The following is an 18,347-nucleotide window of genomic DNA, read 5'->3' as shown; positions in this document are numbered from 1 at the left end:
AAGGAGTATCCCAGGAATATGCAAGGAATAGCACGAGGATCCAATTTCCCATGAGTAGGGGACAAATTTTGGACAAAGCAACGACAACCAAACACACGAGGAGGAATGGAAAAAAGGGGGGCCTTAGGAAAGAGAAGCTGATGTGGGGCTTTGCACTCTAACCAACGAGAGGGCATGCAGTTGATGAGGTAGGTAGCACAAAGGACAACCTCAAGGCAAAAGCGTTTTGGGACATTCATATGGAGTAGTAAACCCCGGGCCACTTCAAGGAGGTGTCGGTTCTTTATTTCGGTAACACCATTTTATTGTGGTGTTCGGCCACAAGAGCTACGGTGAAGTGAACCACGTGACGCAAAAAATTCCGTGAGATCACTATGAAAATACTCTTTGGCATTATCTGACTGAAAAAATTGGATTTCAGTTTGAAATTGGGTGAAGACCATCCATTAAAAATCTTGGATAATTTTTGGTACTTCATCCCTGGTCCGCATGGGATATACCCATGTATATCTAGTATAATCATTGATAATGGTAATAAAATACTTGTAGCCACTCTTAGATGGTAAAGTAACAGGGCCTCACACATCAGAATGAACAATATGAAAAGGAAATTCGGATTTATTATTTTTTGAAAGAAAATGAGTTCTACATTGCTTACTCAATTGACAAGTTTGACACGAGAAATCTGAAACGGACACTGACTTAAACAATTCTGGAAACACCACTTTCAAAGACTCGAACGATAAATGACCAAGGCGACAATGCCATAAATAAACTTGACTCTTACAGGACTGACTCTTAGACTCTATGACATGAAGACCAACCTTATTCTCCAGCATGTAAAGTCCATCAACCATACATCCTCTACCAATCATCCTCCCCGAGGCCGGATCCTGAATCACACAATAAGAAGGGAAAAAGGTTACTGAGCAGTTTAAGGAATTAGTAATACTACTAACAGAGAACAAATTAATGAGAACTTTCAGAACATGTAAAACACCCGAGAGGGTAAGGCCGAGAGGAAGAGAAACGGTTCCTTGACCAGCTATGGTAGTATATGATCCATCAGCTAGTCTCACCGTGTCTCTTCCAGAAAGGTGATAGGTTTGAAAGTAAGAGGACATACCAGTCATGTGTTTTCACGCTCCAGAATCAATGATCCAGGGAGTGTCAAAGTTATGAGAAACAACATGGAAAGCTGTGGCAGAGTTACCTGATGTAGACGCAAATGAAGTTGAGGGAGGAGCATCCATCTGACGAATTGCTCTACCATAGAGCTCTAATTGGTCACGGAAGGAATTTATAATATCCTCCCTTGGGTCAGATCCAGATGAATGTGTCTGAGTCACTGTATGAATGGGGGGTTGATTCTCCTGAGTAGCCATGTTTGCTATAGTGTGTTTTCTTGTACCTTGCTGTCTTGACTTTTTATTCATATTTGAACCTTGCTTCTTATTCAGATCTTGAGCCCATTTCGGCTTCCATGAAGATCCTAGCATGCGTCTCGAGTGTGTCGGGGTTTCTGGCAATGAGTACACCACAATTTGTCTTTGTCATCCATCTTTTTCTGAAGATCTCCCTTCCTAGAAGTATTTCCCCCATTGGTAATAACACTCTCTTTCGCTGTCAACACAACTGCATCTCCTCCAGAACTATTCATCAAATTCCTTCTGCTTCTTCTGATTGCACAAGAGTATAAACTTCCTGAACTGATGGAAGATCCTTGCTACCTAGGATCTGGACTCTAATAGATTCATATGTAGGGTTCAAACCATGTAAGAAAGCAAACACTCTCTGCTGGGAGACGAGTTTTTTGTACAGTTTTGCATCTTCATCACACTTCCAGTCTACACTCTGATAATGATCTAACTCCTTCCAGACAGAGGTCAAGTCTGAGTAGTACACAGATAGAGACCTCTCCCCCTGTATACAAGTAGACAATTTTGCCTGTAGTTGATAGATTTTTGCATAGTGTCGCAGTTCCAAATATTTTGATTTGGCTTGTTCCCAGATCTCATTTGTCGTTTCAACCCACATGAAATTCCTTCTTATTTGAGGTTGCATAGAAACTAAAAGCCAAGACATGACCATGTTGTTTTCCTGGTTCCATCTGTCATATTCAGCACTCGCAAAATGTGGTTCTTTGATTCTCCAATTAATATAACCTATCTTTCCCCTTGTGGTGATGTACAGCTTGATCCCTCTTTACCACTCTAAATAATTTAAACCATCAAGAGGGATAACAGCCATGGGAAAGGATAGGTCCACACCCCCACTCCTTCCATTCAGCATTGAGGAAACACCGGATGTAGCAGAATCTTCACCACTCATGATTTCAGATTCAAAAACAACTCTTAAATGGGGTACACAGCCTTAAAAGTGTTGTTATAGGTGCGGTTACAGTACTAAAAGGTCATTCCTTGACTTACAAGTTCAACACAAGTGTTGTCACAGTGCACACAGGTCATCTCTTGACATACGCATCAACAGGACTACTGTTACAGCAAGTACTTGTCACTTTCTGACCTTCAGTTCACCATAAAAGCTGTTGTTGCAACACACAAGTACTGGTCACTTTCTGACCCACAGTTCACCATAAAAGCTACTGTTGCAGCACATAAAAAAAGTCCTCACAACCTACAGTTTCACAGGGCTCAGTCGACCTCACAAAAAAGGAAAGAAAGAGGTGTTGATCACCTCACATCCAATCGGCAGACCTAGTACAGGTTCTGCCCTGGCACACGACCAGAAAAAAAAAGGTAAGAGAGAGAGAGAAAGGTTACTTCAATTTGTGAGATCTTCATTCAGCCGAACAGCAGATGAGGGCGGCAGATCTGGAAATCTGGTGCGAAGAAAAAAAAAACTGTTCACTCGACTTCTCCTTTCAGATCTGGTAGTCCCGCTCTGATACCATGTTATGCAGGAGAGAAGAGTGAAAGAAGAGAGAAAAGAGAGAGAAAAGAGAGAGAAAAAGAGAGAAGAGAGAACTGAGAGCTCAAAAGATTGCTGCTGGCGGCGCAGCCTTTTAATATATATACTAGGGCGACAACAACTAAAATAAAAAAGGAGCAAAAGTACAATAGTACCCCTGCGGTACTATACATAGGAAAAATAACAGCTGTTAACACCTTCTAACAACATTCTCCCAGGAAATTCTTAGGACTTCTCTTCTCCTCTTTTCATCTCCATCCAGGTTACCTATTTGTTCCTTTTGGTTTAGGTCCTCGAGCTCTGAGAGAATTGCACTTTTCTCCTCTATAAAAAATTTGAATTCTTCTTTCCCCCAGGACTTCAGCTTTCTTTTTAGGTCTTTCAACTTCTGTAGGAGTCTGAAACCAGCCCATCCCTCTACTGAATATTCTTCCCACCAGAAAGTCACTTTCTTGTGAAAGTCCTTGTGCAAGGTCCACATTTTTTCCAGCCTAAATGGGGATTTTACTTTCAGAGTCTTATCTGTCTGCAAGACTAGTGGCCAGTGGTCTGAAGTACAACACGGTCTGATTTCTTGAATGAGATATGGAAAACTTCTCAGCCCAATATGGAGAAACCAGAAATCTGTCAATTCTGCACCTTACTGGATTTTCTTGCAAGTTCGACCAGGCAAATTGGCCATTTTGAAGGGGGAGATCACAAAGGTTATGTCTGGATATGAATCTGGAGAATTCCCTCATGCTTCTGGTCACTGTTCTTCTGTTTGAGTTTTCTTAGGAGAATCTTGTGACATTGAAATCACCCCCTAAAGCCCAAGGGATGTCATTGTGCTCTTGCAAAGAATCCAATTCTTCCCAAAAGTTCTGCCTATCCGAGGGGTTGTTTGGTCCATACTCTCCTGTCAGAATCCAACAAAACCCATCAGAATTGTTGGTAAACATAACTGAGATTGTATAATTTCCTTTATCTATCTCAATGCCTGTAACCTCCTCTTCATTCCAGGCCAATATAATTCCCCCCGAGGTGCCTACAGCTGGAGGACTGCCCATTTCTTTCCTCTGATTCCCCAAATTGCTCTCATCAACTTTCTGTCAAACACTTCTTTCTTAGTTTCTTGCAAAATGACTATGTCCGGCCTTTCTCTTCTTAAGGTGTTTTTTACCAGACTTCTTTTAATCTGGCCTCCCAATCCCCTGACGTTCCAGCTTAAGATCTTTATTTAGTCCTATTCACTGTTTTTCCCTTATCTGCCCTAAGACTTGAAGATCTGTTATCAGTTACTCCCCATTGGAGTCTCTTTAATTCTCCTTTTGAGCTCCTCTTTCCACTCTTCCCTGTCATTTTTCCAGTTGCTGCCACTTCCCTTTTCTGTTCCTTGGTTTAGAAAGGTTTCCTTTTTTCCGCCTATCCCAATTTGCTTGCCATATCTAAAGTATCCTCTTCCAGTTGAACTTCCCTTCTATGGCTGTCCGGGAGCAGGGAATCACTGTTTGACTTTGCTTGTCAGCTTTGGTTGACATACGGTTGGGACTGCCCTCCATTCAGACCTGAGAAGAAAAAATGGAACCATGATAAGGAAGATTTAAAACACTTTTTGAATGAAAAGAAGACAGCAAAGGAGAAGAGGGGGTGGGAGCTCTAGTATAAGAACGACATACGGTGGAAGGGGGCTTGGAATGGGATGTTGAGTCTCTTCCTCTTTCTTCCTCTAGGCTGGTTGTGTCACAGTTTTTTCCGTATTCTGGATCGACCAGGTGCATCTGTTCAAACATCTCGATGCTTTCCCACACTTCCTTTTCGGTAAAGAGCTTTTTCTCTCTTGAAAAGGCCACTTCCCTTGGATCGATCTCAACCTTTGAGGCATAGGAGCTTGAATCCTCTGTTTCTTCTAATTTGTACATCTCTGAGGAAGGAGATGAGCTGGACCTGTCTGATATGGAGGGAGGTCTATGAACATCTCTTTGATGCCTATTTGCGGGTCCACAGAGATCCAGCTGTTTGAATTTTGAACTGTTGTTGGGCATGTGGCAAGGCCCGCTCTGCTTTTCCGGCTCCTTTTTTTTAAGTGACCGAGAATGGGATTTCTTGGTAACAGAGGTTACCTTCTCAAGGGAGTTACTTCCTGTCCTGAGTAGCTCTTCTGGTTTCCAACAGTTTCCTGAAGTGGGTTTCGGCTATACAGGAGCCTTTGATCCTTCCCCAGTAAGGGAATGATGAGTTGACTCAGCTTGAGGGGCAAGTGACTCAGTCGTCTTCTCCACCTCCACTGAAATGTAGAACCAGACATTTCTGTCTAGCAGGGGAACCATTCGAGAGATCAAGTGAACTCCATGGCTCTTCACTTTTATTCGAGCTGAGTTCAAATCTTGAAGGCTCTTCATTTTTGTCTATTTCCACTAGACCACCACACAGGTTTCCAATCAAGGAGAAAATTTCTTCCGTCCAGAGGTGGAAGGGCAACCCATAGATTTTTACCCAGCCATTGAAGTTTAGACAATCTGGAACGGTGTTTATCATCGGAGACTATCGTTCTAAGAAGATTGGCTTTCCATACAGCAAAGAGTTTTCTAAACTGGCCCACCTTAGAACTAACTCCTCGGAGGGAGCAAAACCTACCACTCGATTTGAGTCAAATGGGAAGAGTTTTAAGATCTCTCAGGTGTGAAAGTTGGCTGAGAGACCTAGTTCGACTTCTCCAAGACAGGGAGTCTGGTTTGGTGCAGGTGAACACTTGCTTCCAGTTTTCGAATGGTTTGTCTTGGTATACCACTGAGATGAAAGAGCAGCCTCCAGCCTTTATGATCTTACTTCTTTTCTCAAGCTAGGGAAAAGGGTTTAGAATGGGGGAGGTAGGACAGAGGTTCTCTGTTTTAGGGACAAAAGCACTTAGCAGGTTTACAAAGATTTTCCAACCTTCACTTGAGTATTCTTCTGGGATGCAGATGTTTCTCCACTTGGAAGATTTCTCCCAGTTACTCAACCGAATGAATCTCCCCCATTTATTCTCTTTTAGTTGGAGAATTAAGAATCCACCCTGATCATTTCGAAATTTCTTCTCGAGTGTTTGTTTCTGATTCTGGAGTACCTCTTGGATACAGTTTCTCCACCAATTTACTTCTTCAATAGAGAGAACTAGTCTCGTCCAGGAACCTCTGCTTCTTTTTGTTACCTCAAGAAGGTCTTCTTGATCTCCTAAAATTAACTCCAAGTCAAAAGTTTTTTGGCCGATTATGGCTACTCTTTTCCAAAGTTTCTCCATTCGCAAGTTGTTGTTGTTCTCTATTGAAACTGCCCTGAGATTTGTCGCCGTTCACCACGAGTAAAAAGCTGTGCGGTGGTCAGTTCACGCTCATCACATTGTGGAACAAATACCACAAGTACAGACGTATCTCGCCCAATAATATGCTATGTGTCTAGTTAAATTTTCAAGTGACTTCATTGGTAGATCTCTCTCTCTCTCTCTCTCTCTCTCTCTCTCTCTGCCTGCATCCCCCCACTCTGTATTGGTCATTTAGACAACTAATATTGGCCATATAGTGTACATGAACCAAAAGAAAATGTTTATATTTGTGTGAATGATCAGTAAAATATAAATGTGCTATTTATCAAAAACAATTTCCTAATTGGATCAAGTAGGGAGCTTTTCTATGGCTCTACCATGTGGATTAATGCTCCATCCAATACAAACCAAGTGCCAACTAGGGGACCTTCTGAATTGGCCATATGTTTCATCTCCCAATCCACATTAACCTAATACCCCGCTCTGTATTGGTCATTTAGACAACTAATATTTTCCATATAAGGTTTTACCTTCTTTAATATAAAACTCACCCTTGGAAAGTGCCTCTTTTTAGCACATGGTAAGGTCTTTTGGGCTAAAATTTGTTCCATGAATACAAGGTGGGGACCGGGAGTGTAACATGGAAAGCCTTTTTGGGTCTACACATACACAAGGGTGTCGTCTAACTTCTTACTGAAAAAAAAAAAAGGATGCCTAACTTCTTTTACATAAATCTACACTTTCCTACAAGTAGAACTCATTAAACAGACCACAAACTGCTTGCCCCACTCATTTGCTCGACAGGTGGTCAATAGGGAGCATATTGTCTAACTACTTGGTGTTCAAAATAGGGTGTCTAACTTCTTTTACATAAATCTACACTTTCCTACATCATTAAACAGACCACAAACTGCTTGGTTCACTCATTTGCTCAACAGGGGATCAATAGGGAACATATGTTTTGGGAAATCACCAATGTAAGATGAATGTAAAAAAGTCAAAGCAAAATATGGAGGAAGGGGATAGGAAGAATGATAGCCTAATATTTGAGTTTCCTTATTGTCCATAAAATTCTTTTTCACAATCAATAAAATTTACACTGTTACCGATAAAAAAACATATCGCAAAATAAGACCAACTTACTTGCACCAGTTCACTAACAAAACTCAACCCTCCAGGTCCAATAACAGATCCTGCTAGCAAATATCCAGTAATAACCTGCAAGAAATTCAAAATGGATGAAATGCACTTCTATAAGTACATTATAGTAATTTTCATAGAAAATTTGAGGGAAGATGGATGTCGGTGCCACAAAAACTTAGGGCATGCAGACATAAGAACAGTTCATTTGAACAAAGCATAGAGCAGAGATGGTGTTCTGACCGGTTGTCCAGCACAAGCGAAGGCCATTCCACCACAAGTAGCAGAAACAATAACAACTACCAGATCTGATATAAACCTTCAAAGAATGTGAGCTCAACAGTTTAGTAAAGCACAGATTGACATTAGTTACAAATTTAATTGTAACAAAGAAATAATTAAGGTTACCTCAAGTCCAGTTGTAGCACAGGATATTTGGATTTCGGATTGGATATAATGAAGACATTGTCCTGAAAAAGCAGTTCAAGCAGTTGCATTGGGCTATGTTTTTCTGATTGGTAATTGTTGAACTTTTATAAGATACAAGTAAAGAAGTATTTGTGTACAAACTTGTTAAGACTTAAGAATTCCCATTTTTTGTACAAACTTGTTAAGAATTCCCATTTTTAATTACATCAGGACATGTTACCAACAAAGTAGTCCAGGTACAAAGTATCAAACTAAAACGTCATAGTTTTACATGCAAAATATACCCGACGATCAATTAGTGTTGGCATATCATCTGCCCGATTCTCATTATCCAAATTGAATACATCATGAAGTTGAAATGACCTATAATAAAAGACGCAAAGAGGTCAGTAGAATTCAAATTTCAGATAATAAAGCTTAAGTTTCAAAGGGATCTAAATTCCCCTTGTGCCAATAAAGAAAAATATCCAATGAAACACCAATTATGAAAATCATTTATTTATTTATTCACATTATAGAGCATACTTCTCCTCCTTGGTGTCATTTTTCTTGGGCTTGACTCTAGCTACAGTTTCCAGAACAGCCTGATGAACAAAAACACAAAAAATTATATATTCAGCAGAAGAATTATGCCAAGTTCCATTATTCCATCAAACCAAGTATGAAGAGAAAGATAGCACAATCACTTAACATGGTATGTTCTCCTGCAACATAATAAACATTCTTGAAATTCATATCAGTTTCAATTTTCAGATAAACATATATAATTCATAATTCTTAACAGAATTTGTCTTGACTGATTAACGAAAAAAGAAGACCCTTTCAAAAAGCAAGTCAACAACTGACGCATGGTTAAAATTGAGAATCAATCCAAGACAAAGTTGGCATTGCAAATCCGCAACCAATATTTACTAGGGTATAAGGTGCAACTTAAGTCAGATTCAACCCAAACAAAAAGCATCAGACTGGTTTTTTAAGACCTCAAGTACTTTCTCCAGAAACCTAAAGCTACCTCAATGGTAGGTTGGCTCTTTTGTATATGTATATGGATGGACACATGTACAAACCCGAAAAGAGGTAAAGTTACCTTGCAGAAATAAGTCCTTTCTTGCTTACTGATTATTTATCTCTTTCACATTCTGCCAAGGAAGCGGATGAAATGGAGAAATACATGAGTGATTTTTTGTTATGAAAAGGTTGGAAGGAAGAATTGAAGATCCATGTAGGAAGAATTGAAAATCCATTGTGTTCAAAACTGGGTAGGTTTGTTTTCAACAGAGGATGGGTAGATCACTGGGAAAGTATGATTTCTAGAGCTTTGCCTAGAGTCACCTCAGACCACCACCCCATTAGATTAGGTTCAGAATCTTTCTTGCATGGTCCTTCACCCTTTAGAATTAAAATATGTGGCTGTCACATCCAGAATTTGTTCTCAGAGTGGAGGAATGGTGGAAGGAGGATTGAAGGGGGGTAAGATGGGAGGGAATAAAATTCCACAAAAAATTGCAAAGATTGAGATCTAAAATAAAGGAGTGGAATAGGGAACATTTTGGAAGGATAGAAGAAAGGAAATTGACCCTAATCTCTAAGATTGAAGAAGTGGATGAAATGGAGAGGGAGAGAAACCTTACTATGGAAGATAGGGAGCTGAGAGGAAAGTTGAAAAAGGAATTGGAAGAAGTCATCAATAGGGAGGAAATCTGCTGGAGACAAAAGTCAAGACATAAATGGATCAAGGAAGGGGATGGGAACACAAGATTTTTTCATGCGATGGCCAACAGCAAAAGGTGCAACAATTTTGTGGCTAGGCTGGAAGTAAATGGAGAAGTGACCTCTAACCAGGATGAGATAGCCAGGATCTTTGTGGACCATTTCATATCCTTGTATAGAATGCCATTGGGAGAAAGATTTAACTTAGAAGGGTTAGAGTGGCCTTTATTAGAAGAGGAGGCAGCAAGGTGGCTAGAAAGGGATTTTGAGGAAGAAGAAATAAAAAAGGCAGTTTTTTCTATGGATAGATTTAAAGCACCAGGTCCGGATGGTTTTACAATGGCTTTTTATCAGGACTGTTGGGAAGTGGTGAAAGATGAAGTCTTCAAAGAATTCTCGAATACACATATTGTTAGTCCTGGAGTTAATGCAACTTTTTTTCCCTAATTCCAAAATAACCTGATGCAAGCCAACCCAAGGATTTCCGACCCATTAGTTTGGTGAACAGTATCTATAAAATAATTGCTAAGGTCTTCTCTTTGAGGATTAAAGTGGTACTACCCTCTCTCACAAGTCAATTTCAAGGAGCTTTTGTTCAAGGGAGACAAATAATCGACCAAATCCTAATAGCCAATGAATGTTAGAGGAATTGAAGAAATTTGGGAAGGAAGGTTTTGTGTGCAAATTGGACCTAGAAAAAGCTTATGATCTGGTGGACTAGAATTTCTTATTAGAGGTGTTGCATTAGTGTGGGTTTGGGGAGAGATGGTGTCATTGGGTGTTTTATTCTATTCGGTCTTCTCACTTCTCTATCATTGTTAATGGAGTGGTCAAAGACTTCTTCCCAGTTTGTAGAGGACCAGGCAAGGGGATCCTCTCTCACCCTTCCTTTTTACTTTAGTGGCCAATGTGTTTAGTAGACTCCTCTCTAAAGCTGATAGGGAATATGAGATTAGGGGTTGGAGAGTGGGCAGAAATAGTGTTCCAATTACTCACCTCCAATGATATTAGGAGGGTGAGGGGATTAAAACAATCGATCAAGAAGTTTGAAGGGATCTCAAACATGAAAATCAACTTAGGTAAGTGTTCCGTAGCTCATGGTTTAAAATGTCACGACACTTTGGTAATGTTGCCCAACATGTCGATGTTAGACCTACCGACATGAACTCTCACTTGAATTAAAAAAATACAAAATGTTGGTCAATATTTCGTCCATTTCGGTAAATATTGCTTATGTCATTTAAAAAACAAAAAAAAGTATAATATTTCTTCCAAATGTCGACAACATCGAAGTGAAGACAATCAAGTTTCATCACAAACAAAAAGAAAAAAAGAGAGATTTAATGGAAAAAAAAAAAGAAGTTTTCAGTTTACTTACCTGAAGCTGGAAGAACTACAACTTCAGGCTCAAATAGGCACAAAAGTGGCTTCTACCCTCAGTCTTGCACTCAAATACCTTCTTGGAAGAAGATGCAGGACACTGGACATCTAAAACTCCAAGGAAATTGCTCTTGTCTCACTCTCAAGTCTCATCTCGATTCAGGTATGCAATACTATCCCTATTTCCCTCTCATAGTGAATAACCATGAAAAATAAGGGGAAAAAGGAAAAAACAAAAGAAGAAGAAGATGTGGAGTTGAGGATGAAAAGAATGCTTGTCTTCATCTTCCTCTTATATTTCTGCGTCTTCATCTGCGGATTCCTAAAATCCTCGCACAATCGCACTATGTCTTTGTGTCTTTGTGGAGTCTTTGAAATTTCAGGTTGAGGGTTCGAATGACCAATGAACCAAAAAGCCTAATGTTGAAGTTTATGTTATAAAAGACATGCTACAATACACGATGGTCTATAGACTATCACAAAAGCATGCCTTTAAATGGTATCTTCAAAACATAACTACAAGTATGTTGCAGTGCAATAGGGTCTGTTGTAATACTATAGACCTCCTAATAGAAAACTTATAAAAAGAATCTTTAATATATTCTTTTAGTCTTATTACAAGTGTATGAAGGTCTATGGTAATATTGTAGACCCTCATTATAAAAGCCAACAAAAATGAATAAATAATAAGAAAAATAATATTTAAGATAAAATATAAAATATTCATAAACACAAATGATTAAAATAACTACTTATTAAAATAAAATAAAATGCATGAATAAAATATTTTTATAAATAATAAAATATTAACTGGTTTATCTAATTTATATGGTTTAATAAATAGTTTATATGGTGATGTTGTAGACCCTCATTATAAAAGTAATAAAAAATGAAATAATAATAAGAAAGTTAGTATTTGAGATAAAAATATTCATAAAAAACAAAAAATAGTGAGATGTTTTTATATAATAATAAAAGTATTACTTAAACTAATTACTTATTAGAATAATTTTCTTAATAATAAACATGTGCATCATGGAAGATAATAGTCTATAATTTTTACAATATTTCCATCCGACATTTCCAACATTACCAACATTTGTCCTATATTTGGGTAAGCGACATTTCCATCAACATTGACATTTTAAACCCTAGCATAGTAGGGATTAACCTAGCGGATGATGATTTAAACTCGGTAACAGATTGCTTAGAGTGTCCCATCACCCAGTGGCCGTTGACTTATTTAGGTCTTCCTTTAAGCGCCAACCCTAAGGAAAGTAAGTTCTGGAACCCAAATGTAGAAAGATGTGGGAAGAGATTGGCGGCTTGGAAAAGGAACTATATTTAGCTAGGAGGTAGGATCACTCTAATAAGATCAACTTTGGCTAACCTACCAATCAAATTCCTCTCTGTGTTTAGGATTCCACCAAGGGAAGCGAAGAAGTTAGAAAATCATGAGGGATTTTCTTTGGGAACCGGGAGAGTCTAAAAAAGATCACCTAGTTAAATGGGAAATTGTGTCTAAAAGCAAGAAAGAGGGTGGCTTAGGAATTGGGAATGTGAGAAAGAAGAATATGGCTCTATTAGGGAAGTGGTTATGGAGATGGCCTTTAAAGGGGGATAGATTATGGCATGAGGTGGTGAACAGTATCCATGGGAGATTGGAGAGTGGTTGGGATGCTAGTGTATCACTTTGGGATACTTTGGAAACACCTAGGAAACAGCACTCTTCCTCATTTCCTAAGGTTTATCAGGTATGATGTTTGTTCAGGTAACTTAATTCACTTCTGGGAAGACATCTGGTTGGGGGGCCAGCCTCTAAAGGACTTGTTTCCTTTTTTGTATTCCATCTCCTTGTATAAAAATGAGAGCATCTCTTTTTTTCTAGCACCTCCTATTTTTCCTCTGGGTCATAATTGGGACTTTGGGTTTCGAAGGGGATTGAGGGATGAAGAAGTCACCTCTTTGTCAGAGTTGTTGCTTCTTGAAAGAGTCTTCTTAGAGCCTCCAAAACCGGGCAGAAGGGTTTGGTGTCCAAGTCCTAAAGGTTTCTTTTCTTGTGCCTCTTTTTCTAGTGCTCTTTGTCGGTCCCCTATCCATCTTTCCTTTCCTTCTAAGGAAGTTTGGTGTTAACCGATTCCTCCAAAAATTAAGGATTTTTGTTGGGAAGTGGTTTATGGGAAAGTTAACACTCTGGATTACTTAGAGAAGAAGAGTCTGTTTCTGTGTACTTCCCCGCACTGGTGCACTCTATGTAAACCGGATGGTGAATCTTGTTTGATCCAGCTAGCTTCGTGTGGCCAAAAAGAAGGGGAAGAATAATGTGGAGATGCACCAGAGAAGCAATTATTTGGACCCTATGGGAGGAAAGAAATGCTAGGATCTTCCAAGAGAAGCAAAGAAGCAAACAAGAAACTACTAACTTGGGATCTCTTTAGACAGTTCTCCTTTGATTATATTTGGAGGAACATGTTATCAGTGGCTTCTAGTTTAGTACAGAAGACAAAAACAAGGTTGTTATGGGCACCTCCCAGTGAAGGTTTTTTGAAATTAAATTTTGATGGAAGTAGCCAAGGCAATCCAGGTCCGTCTGGAATTGGAGGAGTCATAAGAGATAGGGAAGGAAATCTGATAGCACTTTTTTCGGGACCAGTGGGGAATGGAGACTCTATAAGGGCTGAACTGTTTGCAGTCCTACAAGGTGTTCAGATTGCAAAAGGGATGAACTTGGAAAACCAGGTGATTGAAGGGGATTCCAAGGTGGTGGCGGGCTGGTTACAAGACCCGGATTCAGTGGCACAGATGAGCTTAATTATACAATGGGTGGGAAGGGAGGCAAATACTATAGCTGATTCATTAGCTAAGCAAGGGGTAACTAGGGACCAATTGTTTTGGTCTCAGTTGTAATTTTTGTGCCGTCTTTTCTTTATGAGTGAGGCTGCATCTCGTGCCTCCATTGGGGAAGCTTGTAACAGTTGGTTATTTTTTTCTGATTTAATGAATTTTTAAAGAATCTTTTACTTATCAAAAAAATTGAAGATCAATGTGGTGGATAGGAATAGAGTTTGCTCTCCCAAAAGGAGTGGATGTTTGGGAATCAGACATTTGAAACTGTCAGCGTTTCTCTATTAGGGAAATGGTTTTGGAGATCCCTGAAGAAAAATGCTAGCTTGTGAAAATCAATTATTGAATTTGAAGCTTAATATGGTTTGAATTATAACCAACAGTACTATTGATAAAAAAATTATAACAGGGGAGGTAGACTATCCTATGACTGCTTGGAATGGCAAGGTATAAGTGAAGCTTTTCCTCAGTTTATTAAGGGGACTAAAAGGAAAGTGGGAAATGGTTAGAGGATCAGTTTTTTAAGGAACCTGTGCCCTGTGGTCTGCACATAGCCCACTTATGGAGGTTTTTCCTGATCTCTATTTGGTGGCTGATAGCATAGATGCTTAAGTAAAAGGTTGCTTTCACTCACCTGCAGGTGTAATAAACAAGAATCATCTCTTTCATAGAAACATGAACAATTGAAAATTAGAATAGGTGGAAGAACTATTTGGGTTGCTGTAACAACCAGTATCTTTGTCAAGACCAGGAGGATGATTGGATCTGAGACCTTCAGAAAGCTCAACTACGAAAGCAGTCTGGGAAATTTGATCTAGATGAATCTCAGTGGCATAGTCTGGGAAATCCTGAACCTTCAGCAATTGACAGAGTATTCAGAAGTTGCAATGGAGATATAATAGCAATCTTTTCTAGACATATTGGATATGGAACTCAACAAGGGCAGAACTATTAGCTGTCTTCAATATAAGAATATGGTGGTGATTGGTGAAAGGAGATTCTAAGGTAGTGCATGGTTGGCTGGCTTATGAACAACATCTTGGGACTTGGAAATATATGTACTTATTGAGGAAATCGGAATGGTAGCCATTAAACTAAATATAATTCCTTCATGGGTCTATTGATCAGCCAATAGTATGGCAGAGACCTTGACAAGATAAGGAGTCAATTGAGGAGAATTGTATTGGGGAATGATTTGTGATGGGTGTCCTTTCTAACTTCTATGAATATATAGGGTGGAGTAGGAAGCTTCTGCTGACCTACAATGCGGTGCTTGGCATAATTCTGTAATTTGTAATTTATTCTTTTACCAAGTTAACAAAGCTTTTATGATTGTTATCAATAAAAAAGTAAACTATGAAGGCAGGGACTGTTTCCTAATAAAAATTTTGGCAGTTGGAAGCTTCCTTTAAAGTGGCTTTCTTACCAATGGAGTGTAGTACTGAAGATGTGCCTCACCATGGACAACTTAAACAGAAGGGTAATGGGCCTCCAAATACTTCTTCCATATTATACTCATGGGAGGTGAAAACCAATGTTTTAAAACGTGGAGGCATGACACAAGGTGTTTCACTGCCTGGAGGGCTGAGGTGTAGTTCAGAATGTAAGAGGCATAAGCCTCCCGAGCACAAACAGGCGTGGACCTCCTTAAGAGGAAGAGGTGAGGAGGAAGAAGAGAAAGGAGGATCTCTTTTTTTCCTTTTCTATGAAAGATGTCTTGTATTAAGAAGAATGAAGATGCATAACAGTACGACTGATGATTTAATCCAAATCCAACTTAGTTAAGATTTGAGACGTCATCACAATATGTAGAGCATTATCTTTAAACATTTATTTATCAAACACAATTTTTTATTTGTAACTGTTTCCTTAGTTGAAAAGAATATGGATAGTACTAATTGGTTTGCTTACTTGCTTTGGCTTCTTAATCAAAAAAAAAAAGGAATTTTGGAATGTGTATTTGGACATTGGAGACACACATCTGTCTGACTGTATTTTTGATGGTTGGGTTGTTCAATGGAGTCAGCACAATTCAGGAATCTCCCATGGTGTAAAATAAGTGGGGTAATATATCAAACTTCCATTTTTCGACTTGATTAAGAAATCCTTTTCCATATGCAGATATGCAATTCTGAATCTAAAAATAACTCATTATTTTGCTTTTGTTTTTGGCTTGGGATGTTCATGAAGGGTGCAACCTGGCTTTCTAACCAAACTGAACAACACAAACTTCAGGTCAGATTGGAAAAATTTCCTGCCCAACCCAATACAAATTCAAAAATATATATCATAACATGAGAGTAATTATAGTGCACGAGGACCATGTTGTCAGTCAGTTTGTACTTTGTATAGAATGATATCAGGTGAACAGCTCAAGTTGAAATTAGATGTCACCTAGGAAGCTATAGTCACGTACCCAAAATTAGATCGTAGTCCAAAGAAATGTTCTGTGCAAGTGCGTGAAGCACAACAAAGTAAATGGACAACGGTCAACTAAAGCCTTAAAAAGTTGCAATGTGTCTAGGCATCCATAAGATCATATAGATTAATCAGAATAACCAGAAAGTTTTCTGTTTAACCTGATATCATCCATAAAGAGTAAAGAACAATTTACATTGAACATGGTAACCCACCTGTTGTCCTGCAACACTGTTGTTGAAGCTACCAGCATCGGCTTCTGCACAAGGAAATCACGTCAGTGTACCTCAAGCACCGACTCTTTAAATAAAGAGGCAAATGAAAAAGAAATATTCGTTAAAAACTTCAATCTCTAGATTGAGGGACATGCACTGGTGAAGATCCATATGTCGTGCTTGCTTTCAGGGTGCTATTTTGCTGACCCTATCAAACTAAAGCAAATCCAAATAAAGTGGAAGACATGTTATACCAGCAGAAACCGTGAAAACCTAATATACTAAATTGTAAATTGTAATAGCTATCACAAACGAAAACTCCAGAAAACAAATTATTGTATTAAACTGGAAAATCTTCCCCGTTAGTTATTTTAGTAGACAAGCATACTTATCTGTCTCCAAAATTGTTCAAAAGGATCAGAAAGAAATAACTTTCAGGAAATTGCAATTAATATTTCAAGTTATTGAGAGAACGCTGGACTAATGTACGCAAGTTAGGAAAAACGCTGATGCTTTGACAAGAAATTCGGTTCTAAGGCGCAGACAAAAAAGAGCCTATATGGCTGAAAATCACTTTTTCATGGAAATGAGTTAAAACAAAATTGAGAAAGGAAGAAAAATCAGCATGGGATCATGCTCACATTTGTCCCCCGGGACATCAAAAACCACATACAGCTGATCCACAAGGACGAACTTCACAATCTTTCCTATTCGCACTAACACGAAACCCGACACTGATATCAAACAGAGAAAAGCCCGAACAAAAACCCTAGTTCATTCTCCACAGGGAACGAATCAAAATACATAAGTAAAAACAGAAAAGAAGAAAGAGCGGAGGAGCGTAGATCCAGCAAACCTTCGGTCTGCTCATTTTCGGTGAATTCCTTCTCTAGTGCCCGATCGATCATACCAGCGAAGCTGTCTTCTCTGGATCTCGAGCGTGAAGCATTGGATTCATTGGAATTGCTGTCCCCGGAGCGAGCCAACTCAGCGTCAAGGAGAGAGAAGGAGAGAGAAGGAAGAGAAGCGAAGCAGAGCAAAGCAGAGAAGGAGAAGAAGAATTGGAGAAGGTGAGGAGAAGAATTCCTCATTGCGCAGAGACCCGGGAACGGTAGTGGCGCTGGCGGGTACGCAGGAAACGCAGAATGGCACAGCTTAACAGTGACAGCGTGGGAAAGAGGAGTGCCTCATTTCATTTGTTGTTGGTGATGGGGATGGGGGCCATGGGGCGAGGGGAGAGAGAGAGAGAGAGATGGTGTAGAAATAGAAAAAGGGAACCTGGGTATAGTTGAGGACCTGAGGTTAATTAAAATTTAAGCTTAAGTGTCGTATGTCATTTAATATCATCACAGCTGACATCTGACAACTTTTTTTTTTTTTTGTGTATGTGTGATAAACCTTTTGGATGTGTTTGGTTGCAGTGAAATCTTATTTGCATTAGTCGAAATGTATGAGAATGAAAAGAATGCATATTTTGGTTTAATTTTATTTTAGGTTTTACTTTATTTTTTATCGGGTGTTAAGTCTTATTGTACTTCATTTATAGTACAATCGAACAAAGTAAGGTAAAATATAAAATAAAAATAAATCAAAATTTACACTCAAGTTATTTACATTATTATAATTTTGCATCAATATAAATTATTTGCACTGTAATGACAGTTAATCAACGAATTACAAATTTACAACTACGCAAATAAGCAGTGTTTGGGGACACCCCGTATCGCACAAGCAGATGTTTCACCCATCCACTTAGATTCGTTTTCTGATGATCACTGGTCAACCAACTTGATCAACGGTAGCGCAGTGGCATCTTAATGTGAAGCATATAACGTTTATATAAGTGGGCCCCTTTAACTGAAAAGTTCAAATCCAATGGTTTATTTCTTCTAATGACACAAATTGAGCTGTCATCCTCCCAAGTATTGCTACTTCCTGTGTCGGAGCAAACAGACAGACAGACACAGTTGGTGGACCAATTTACCCTTATTAGAAGTAAG

At 39.0% G+C, this 18,347-nt stretch overlaps 1 protein-coding gene across 10 annotated transcripts in view; it reads right to left on the bottom strand.

Moving 5' to 3' along the window:
* Positions 1–17,627, bottom strand: part of LOC104600755 (K(+) efflux antiporter 4-like) — a 44,618-nt gene extending 26,991 nt beyond the window's left edge. For 6 of the 10 annotated variants that reach the window (XM_088892724.1, XM_088892726.1, XM_088892725.1 and 3 more), the window contains exons 1-8: positions 17,204–17,627; positions 16,348–16,391; positions 8,306–8,364; positions 8,065–8,143; positions 7,760–7,821; positions 7,595–7,670; positions 7,355–7,429; positions 825–893 (exon numbers count right to left, since the gene is read on the bottom strand). In XM_088892724.1, coding sequence (XP_088748850.1) covers positions 825–893; positions 7,355–7,429; positions 7,595–7,670; positions 7,760–7,821; positions 8,065–8,143; positions 8,306–8,364; positions 16,348–16,391; positions 17,204–17,438 — 699 coding nt within the window. In that variant the 5' untranslated portion in view covers positions 17,439–17,627. The remainder of the gene's footprint in view (positions 1–824; positions 894–7,354; positions 7,430–7,594; positions 7,671–7,759; positions 7,822–8,064; positions 8,144–8,305; positions 8,365–16,347; positions 16,392–17,203) is intronic. The other 4 variants (XM_010263878.3, XM_010263879.3, XM_088892732.1 and 1 more) reach the window with 2 other exon arrangements.
* Positions 17,628–18,347: the final 720 nt, after the last annotated feature.

This window comes from Nelumbo nucifera, chromosome 8 (genome assembly GCF_055504915.1).
Source record: "Nelumbo nucifera cultivar China Antique chromosome 8, China Antique-T2T, whole genome shotgun sequence".
NCBI lineage: Eukaryota > Viridiplantae > Streptophyta > Magnoliopsida > Proteales > Nelumbonaceae > Nelumbo > Nelumbo nucifera.
This window is presented reverse-complemented; position numbering and strand designations above follow the sequence as displayed.